The sequence below is a fragment of the Agrilus planipennis genome, unplaced genomic scaffold, assembly GCF_000699045.2.
Source record: "Agrilus planipennis isolate EAB-ADULT unplaced genomic scaffold, Apla_2.0 scaffold63, whole genome shotgun sequence".
NCBI lineage: Eukaryota > Metazoa > Arthropoda > Insecta > Coleoptera > Buprestidae > Agrilus > Agrilus planipennis.
In genome coordinates this window covers 789,665-798,999 of record NW_020439363.1, presented here as the reverse complement: position 1 = coordinate 798,999, position 9,335 = coordinate 789,665, and the positions used below count along the sequence as shown (strand labels likewise).

At 35.2% G+C, this 9,335-nt stretch overlaps 1 protein-coding gene across 1 annotated transcript in view; it reads left to right on the top strand.

Annotated features, from left to right (window-relative positions):
- LOC108734145 (DNA N6-methyl adenine demethylase-like) overlaps positions 1 to 9,329 on the top strand; it is a 78,428-nt gene extending 69,099 nt beyond the window's left edge. The window contains exons 4-8 of the mRNA XM_025978836.1: positions 4,380 to 4,449; positions 4,529 to 6,172; positions 6,387 to 6,526; positions 6,615 to 7,351; positions 7,409 to 9,329. Coding sequence (XP_025834621.1) covers positions 4,380 to 4,449; positions 4,529 to 6,172; positions 6,387 to 6,526; positions 6,615 to 7,351; positions 7,409 to 8,894 — 4,077 coding nt within the window. The 3' untranslated portion in view covers positions 8,895 to 9,329. The remainder of the gene's footprint in view (positions 1 to 4,379; positions 4,450 to 4,528; positions 6,173 to 6,386; positions 6,527 to 6,614; positions 7,352 to 7,408) is intronic.
- The last annotated feature ends 6 nt before the right edge of the window (positions 9,330 to 9,335 follow it).

The following is a 9,335-nucleotide window of genomic DNA, read 5'->3' as shown; positions in this document are numbered from 1 at the left end:
TGTATGTTTACATATGTATTAAATTTTATTTAATAATTCATATTTGACTAGCATCTTGGGATCAATAAATTAATTAATTACATTTTTGAATGAATTTTTGGAATTGTGTATGCTAATGTCTATTTTAAAATTGCTTTTCTCTTTTTATTAAAATATAAAATTTAATTATTACCGTAATTAGCTAAAGTGCTTTTTGTTTTTTGAACGATGAGAAATATGAAATGAAATAAAAATAAAGTGGGTATGGACATTAAAAATGGACAATGTGGGCTTGAATGATATTACGATTTTGCATAGCCGAGGTGAAATGTAGTTTTTATGGCCGAAGTTGTCAAGCTTATTTGCAGTTTCAATCAAACGAATCAATATAAAAATCCTATGCTTGTGTGAACTATTGAACTGACTATCAACGTAGTGAAAAAAAGAAAAGCACCCAAAACAGTTTTAGAAGATTCGAATAGCATTTAGTAAATCATACAAGGATATAGCGACGATTTTATTTATGGGATAAGCAGATAAGAAGCAAAAGGTAGCATTAAATCGTTTGATGTTAAATTAATATTAAGACAGAAAATAAGAAACATTTTAGAATTAGAATTTTCTGAAATTCTCAAAAAAAAAAGTGCAAGGGTTTTAACTAAATGAAGAAAATAAGGTCGTATGGACTTAAAAACAGAGGCGCGAATAGGTGCCAGATATTTAGAACAATTAGCTTAACTTCCCATGTGTCAAAAACCTTAACTGGAATTGTACAGAGAAGGATAGAAAAATGGCGGAAGAACTACTAGGAAAAGATCAATGTGGGTTTAGAAGAAATAGAAGTACGCGGGAGGCCATTTTAGCTTTAGGGATAACAATAGAGAACGATAAAAAAAGAAAAGATTGCATACATAGGATTCGTAGATTTAGAAAAAGCTTTTGACAATGTTAAATGGGACAAGATGTTAAATATACTTAAAAATGTAGGGATGCGTTACGGATAGAAGAGTGATACTTGGTTTGTATAAAGAGCAAAAGACAGTTATAGAGCTTAGGCAGCAACGTAGAGTAGTGAATATTAGGAAATGGAGTCAGTAAAGGATACACAGCCACCGCTACTTTTTAATCTATACATCGAAGGCACAATCAACATCCTTAAAAACAGTACAACTGTAGGGATAGATATATAAGGGCAAAAGATTAATATGCTTAGATTTGCAGGTGATATAATAGGATTGCATTTACTAAGGAGCTTTAGATAAAATGAAGGCGGTATTAACAAGACAGTACTCTATAAAAATAAATAAAAGTAAAACAAACATACTGGTATGCAAGGGAAGAATAAGTAGGGCAAATGTAAAGATAGATGAAAAATTAGAAGTGGCTGATTTTTGGTATTTAGGAAGTAATATAAAGCAGGACAGAAGGAGTAGTAGGGATATAAAGCAGAGGATAGCGTAGGGTCGAGTCGCCTTCAATAAAAAGAAGTCACTTCTATGCCCGCGAACGGTTAATTTAGAAATTCGAAAAATGTTGTTAAAGGTGTAGATATGTTTGGAGCGCGGCGCTGTAAGGGTGCGAAACATGGACGGTGGATGTTACGAAAGAAAAGGTTAGAAGCGTTCGAAAATTAACGATTAAATCATATATTATTATTCAATGAGCAATATTTAATTGGCCCATCAATAAAAGAATAAAAAGTAAAAGAAACACTATTATAAGTGTACGTTAGGTAGGTACCTATCCTTACAAATTAGACTCAAAAACTCTTGTCTTTTAGTATTATATGTAATAACATAGTTTTAGGTTTTTTTAATTTAGTCTTACGTACCAAATAATAAGTAATATATATGTACTGTCTTTGTGAATAATATTTAGTAATATATAGTATAATTTTGAAATTGTTCTATTTAATTTAATTATTAAATGCCCTTTTGCTTTTTTCCGTCAAGCCGTGATGTTTCTTTAGTTTTTAGTGAAATACAAAGGCTGTAAAAAGAAATTTTTTGCAAAATAACACACTCATATATTTAATCGGCAATCAATAGTGTGACCCAATTAATCCAAAACCAATAAAATGAGATAATTTTTAGTTATAGTAAGTAATCATCGAAATTATCACATCGAATTTTTTGAAAATTTTTAGTGTTTAAATTGGTCCTTATGACTGCACTTTGACTTTGACTGGAATGTTATTAAGTAGCATTATTTGGCTTATTGTCTTGAATGCATCAAAATTATACTTTTATATACGAAAACTTAAAGAACGGATTGTTAAAATGATATTTTTGTTTAAAACTATTTATGTGGTATTGAGAATTCAATCAATGGTATTTTGTTTAATTAGTTTTATTTATCTGAGGTCCTTTATTGTAGACCTTTCAAATGTTTCAATGTTACTTGAAACATATTATTGATAAAGACCATCAATTTAGCAATTTACTCCAGTTACTAGATTGGGATCGCGTTTTCGAACTCGTTAGTTCTCATTAGCACGCAACATCAATGACCCTCTAAACCGAAGTTAATATAATGTCATACATTCTAGAGATATGTTGTTGTTGGTTCCAGTTACAGGCAATGCTAAACTTGAAGTAATTCATAGTTGAGAAGATGTTATAACTTGTAACCATAAGAATAATCGAGAAAAATCTTAATGCCTTTTGTCATAGCTTTGATTTCGCAAGGGCCATATTTATACAAAATATAATACTTATCTCTTATAAGCCTTTTTCGAATCACTGTATGTTTACATATGTATTAAANTAGTTAATTTATGTTAGATAAGTAAAGAGGAGAGAATTCAAGTAACACCGAATTTTTAAATTATTATTTAACTGCCATAAACTATTTAATTATTAATAATAATTTATTGACATAGAGTGCATATAAGTTGTGTACATGTTTGTAATTGTTAAGTTTTATTTTGTTTTGTACATTTTATACAACACATGTGATTCGGTTAGGAGTATTTTAATTTTCGTTTTTTCCTATACAATCACGAAAAAGTAAGTCGAAAAACAAACCGAAGAAAAAAAAATCCATTTTTGGGTCGTCAAAACAAAAAATATGCTCTTGGTATTTTTTTCTATCGTGGCCATCGACGAACGAGCAGCTATTAATAAAGGGATAATAGAAATTCAATTGCGAAAAAGAAAAGAAAAATGAAAAAAGTTTGTTATGTATCTTATTATCGAAATAAAAATAAATTTTTCTATCTCTCTGAAACAGTACCTTTTTCTGGATATAAGTTACCCTACGTCCTTTTCTGTATCCCTGACAATGTGTGCACAAAAATTCATAATGATTAGTTGAGTAATTAAGGTGTGAAATGGTAATAAACAAACTCACATTCGCATTTATTATATCAGTTAAGATTTCTAATTGCCCTAAATAAAAACAATTGTTGGGACCGATAAATAATTAACAAAAGTACCCTAACAATTTTTGTCACTTTTTCTTCATGTTTGTGAAGTTTCATTGTAATCAGTTCATTCGTTTTCAATATTAGTCTGTACACAGAGGCAGACAGACAATTAGACAATAAAAATGGACAGACAGACACACGAATGATCCTATAAGGATTCTGTTTTTCATTCATTTCATACGGAACCCTAAACCGAGAACCAATATAACATTGTAGTTAAAAAAAACAAGAACAATTTTTATTTATTTTTTCAAAATCTTAGGTTCACTAGTTTTTTAACAAAAACAAATTGATCAATTTTCATCTATTTTCTTAAATAATTTTAAAAATACTACTTATTTTAAAATTTTTAGAGCCTTACAACAAGCCTTTTCACTTGATATGTCACACGGTACAGTTTGTAAAACTTTTTTTTTAATTTCCTCTTGGTTCCCAAAAACGACCCCCATGTTTAATATTAATTTATTTACGTTATGCGTCTGTGTTTGGGTCACAGACATTTATACGTATACTAAATTTCAACTTAATCGGTCCAGTAGATTTGGAGAAAATTGATAGACTGTGACAGACGAACAGACAGATACACGAGTGATCCCATAAGGGTTCCGTTTTTCGTTCAGACGTACAAAACCCCAAAAACAGGTCGTTTACGCCTTAATAGGGCATCAATAACCATATGAATTTAAAATGGACGAGTTATTTCGATATACAGATACACGCTTCAGAATTTTAACTATCTGTGCTTACATTAAAAAGGTCTTCCTAACGTTTCGCTAGCAGGACCTCTGAAGCTCGGTACGATGACGGTCTTTAGATCCGAACCAGGATAGCACTAGTTCACCAAGTGGCCGAGAAAGACATTACTAAGTTGTCGATTTCGAGTTTAAGAAGTAAATTGCTATTTTGGCCTTTACCTTAAGAGACAATTCTCTTGATTGTATTTTTACCATTTATTCTTTTTTGTTTATTTCAGACCCCTGTGCCATTCTACGCCGATCCAAATAGATTCACCACTCCTGTTTGGCAAGCCGACCCTGCTCAAGGTAAAAATGCAATGATGTTATTTTCAAGGACTTATTTTTACAATTTCATCGAAGCGTATTAAAACGTCCATTTCTAAAGTTGTTTCAGGATGGCCGCAAGGACAGTTCATTCAGCAAATTTCTGCAGCTCCTCAAGCTCCATTAGAAGGATACACTCAGCAATATCCTAACGGTATTTATCAAACAACTTATCAACAGCCGGGGTTTGAAGCGAACACCTTTTACACCACTGGGCCCGTTCAGGTGGTAACGAACGCCGCCAGACCTCCCAGTGTTCCGGATCAATCTCAATTAACACCCAGACCGAACAGCACTTATTCACATACTCCCAGCCCCGTGCCATCCCAGCCCCAGCAGCCAAATCAGAGAAATCAGTATCAACAGGAATACGTTTCCACAAATCAGAACTACGTAACGCCAGCAACAACTCCTGGTGGAACGGTGGAAAGTTCTCAGCAATCCGGTGGAATGTCGAGACCCAGTTCAGTAAATTCCACAGTAGCTGCTCCAGCCAGTGGTCAAAGTTTCCAGCAAAGCAACGCGGGATTCATTCCGATATCGAGTTCGAGTTTTAGTCCTGGTTCTAATCAGAATCCAAATTTCGTTAATAGCGGCATGTCGACGAATTCGGGAAACGAGATGCCTGGGTACCCACCAGTGAACAGCCACCCGCAGCTAGCTTCACACAATTATAATGGTGGGTACCCAGGCAACGAATGCGGAAATGAAAACATTGCGATCCAAAACAATCAGAACGAAGAGCAGCAGCATCATCATCACCATCATCCACACCATCATCATTGGACATCTAACAATCATCAATGGAAACCAAATTCTGAAAGTGCCAAATCTGGCGAGTCGGATATGCAAAATTACGGCAATAATAGTCCTCTCAATCACAGACAATCTACCAATGAACAGCACGGTGTCGAATCTCCCCAGAAAAGAGAGCTGCAAAATCAGTATTCGCAAATAGACCGGATAGATTTGAATACTAGGATAAAAACGATGATATTAAACAAGCAGCAACAGTTAGACAGTAAGGACGAGGCGCAAAACGATAATCAAAACAAAACCGGTCATTTTTTATCGTATAGCCACCATCGTCACCGCAATGATAATATAGGTGGCGGTGGTGGCGTTTCTGACGATTCATCATCATCTTTTCGGAAGAATTCCACAACCATCCAGCCGAAAACTTTATCAAAACAACTTGATTCTTTCAACTACGCCAATCAGTCGAATTTTCATTACGACCATCCTCCTTCCCCAACTATACACGAATGTTTACCGAACAAAGTTAATTTTCAACCCCAGCTGGCCTCCATTCCCAGTGACAGCGATGCTTCATCAGGAATCTGTAAGGATGAGTTGAATACAAACGAAAAAAACTACACCGATCGCATTCTAACTAAAAGCAACATCACACCCAAATTATCAACTCCGTGCAAAAGTATTCCGTCAAACTACAAGACAGAAATGAGCAATGACGAGAAAACAGTTAAAAGCGAATTTAAGTTTTCCGAAATTAGCTTAAGTTCTGAAACAGAATCATGCTATTCAACGCCTGAGAAATCAGTTGAATATTCACCGAGAAAATTAACAGATATTTACAATTCTCCTGATGTGTTAAAAACTGGACAGGCTGAAGTAATACCAGAATGTAATTGTTTTCCTTCCAATATGGGGCCTCCTGAACCAGGATCTTTCTACACTCATCTAGGTATTGGTTTAATAGTAATTATATTTTGCGATTTCCAATGTATCTGGTTATAAGTTTAATAAAGATAAAAAAGTAGCAAAAAACGTATAAAGGAAGAAAGCAGAAATTTGTTCTTATTAAAAGACTAAAAGTTTGCGAGACACATTGGAATTTTGTCAGTGGTTTAAAAGATTAAATGTTGTATTGACTTTTAAATCTGGGTTTATTTTTTTAGGATCATCTCACAGCCTTAGCGGATTAAGAAAACATCTAGAAGAACGAACCGGTTTGGTCGGTTCTTCGATCAGAATTGAGAAAGTGTGTTATAGTGGGAAAGAAGGCAAAACACCCCAGGGTTGTCCGATAGCGAAATGGGTACTGTCTTTTTTCGTTATGTGTTATGTGGGAGTTTTGTAAAAATGAAATTTTCCTTCCAAAAAAAAAAAAAATATTGTATTTCTAGATAATAAGAAGATCTGGTCTTGAAGAGAAGTACTTGGTCATTGTAAAACATCGACAAGGCCACTTTTGCTCTTCGGCCTTTATAGTTGTGTGTATCGTAGTTTGGGAAGGTTTGGATAGTAACGACGCCGATGACATGTACTCGACGCTCTGTCACAAACTGAATAAGTTTGGTACCCCGACAGCTCGCCGTTGTGGCACGAACGATACCAGAACCTGCGCTTGTCAAGGTTTGGATCCTGACCTATGCGGTGCGAGTTTTTCATTCGGTTGTTCTTGGAGCATGTATTACAACGGCTGCAAATACGCTCGTTCAAAACTTATCAGAAAATTCAAGTTAACCGAGCAAACTGAAGAAAAAGAACTGGAAGAAAAGTTTCAAGCCCTTGCAAATCATATATCTCCCATGTATAAAAATCTCGCACCGAAATCGTTCGATAATCAGTGTCAGTATGAAGAAACAGCTTCCGAGTGTAGATTGGGACTGAATCCTGGGAGACCTTTTTCTGGTGTGACCGCGTGTTTGGATTTTTGCGCACACGCCCATAAAGACTCCCATAACATGAACAATGGCTGCACCGTGGTTGTTAGTTTGACAAAACACCGCGATCTCAATAAAGCTGAAGACGAACAACTCCACGTGCTTCCTCTATATACCATTGACAAGACTGATGAATTAGGTTCCGAAGACAAACAACGTGAGAAGATGAATAATGGCAGTATCGAAGTCCTTAACAAGTAATTCGGTGTAATAAATTCGTTGTTTTCATTCAATTAATCAAACTCTTGTTTTAGATACCAGTGTGAGGTGCGTTTAAGGAATGAACCTCAGCAACCATGTCGAAGAAGAAAAAGAAAAGATGATGGAAACGAGAAAAGCAAAGCAGAAAGTCCCAAGAAGAATGGCGTTTCTGTAAAGGACCAAAACACATCTCCATCATCTGCCTACCACCACCCGCATCATCAACAAACTTTCCTCAACAATAAGCACGAACTTCAAAGCGATCAAGTTACAAGTACAGTATTTGATGCATCCAGTAGAAAACACGGTAAAAATAGTAAGTTAATAAGTAACAGTAGAAAAGGACCTCAGTTTTCTTGGAACTCTTCTTCCGCATCCAAAACTCATTTGGACAACGACATTTACAAATCCGAAAATTTTGTTAGTAGTAGTACGACGTTCCCATTACTAAGAAAAGATCAATTCAACACTGCCTTTAATTTTACATATCCAAATTCAGGACTACACAGCAGTATTCCTCCCTCAAACGGTTTCGACAGTTATAATTTGAATGCTCAATCGTATCAAATGGCAGGACATTTTTCCAACATTAACTCGAATCAAAATAAAAATACGTCGAATATATTCAGTCATACTCCTACAGGTGGGCAGAGTTACCATTCTAATAATGTAAGTTTGAATCCCGTACCGAACAATTATCCCAACCATGAAAACAGCCCTTTTATTCAAAACGGTCCCTTTTCTCAAAACGGCTACTTCGGTCTTTCAAAATTAAATTATGTGAACGATATGAGAACCAATACGCCAACTAGCCAAATCATGTGGGCTTCTAACGAATACAGCGGGTACCATCATAATGGGTTTAACAAACTAACAAACGATTACTTTCCATATTCGACACCGCGCAGTCAAGAACAACTTCAATATGGTAACGGATTTATTTCGAGTCCACCAGATTCCTATGTTTTGAGGAATCCGTTTGAAGATTTTCCAAATTTCGGTTACAATTTTCAGCCACCGTTCAGTAGCTCTCCGTTAAAGCCACCCGACAGTCCTAATACCACAACAGTTCAACCCAAACTTCTCGGAACGGTCAGTGAAGTCATTGACAATGCTGAATCGTTCCTTGATTCGCAAGTCGGTGGTGTAGCCATTGCTTTGACTCACGGCAGTATTCTTTTCGAGTGCGCCAAACACGAACTGCATGCCACAACGGCATTGAAAAAACCTAATCGTCAAAATCCGACCAGAATCTCCCTGGTATTTTATCAACACAGAAATATGAATAGGGCTAAGCATGGTTGGGACGAGTACGAGGAGAAATTAAAGTTAAGGAAAATGGATTCGGCAAATTTGGTGCCGGAAGGGAAAGAAAAAGAAAATGCTCCCGAAGTTAAGAGTAAAGATACAGAGACAAAGAGAGCTGGAGATGTATTTCCCAGAGTTTACACATTACCCACCGTATCTGTTACCACATTATTTCCCATGTACCCGTGTACAGTGACTGGTCCTTATGTAAATGGTAGTACAAATGGATGACCAAAATCTTGGCCTTACTGGCAGGGCGTTTATATATAATAATACAACAAGGAAATTAAAATTACATAACAGGCAAGATCTTGGCCTCACTATATTTACATACGTTAGTGTGTGTTCGAAAAAGCTTTTTTCTTATTCAAGCTCGATTAGTTGATGTATGTCAAACAGCTAATTATTCTCAAATCTGTTTCATGATTGAATTATTAAAATGGGCCAAGTTGTAGAGTTTACAAAAGAATAACGTGGAATATATTACTATTTTATTCAAATAACTTCAACTTTGATAATCTTCTACTATGGATCACTGTGTAGGGAAATAAATTGTCGAGCCAACCTATACTTTTTTGATACGTAAGGTATGAAAATTAAAAATTAAGAAAAATCGTTATTACTATACATCTGTAGTTTAATAGAATTATTATATATAAAGTATTAATGTGA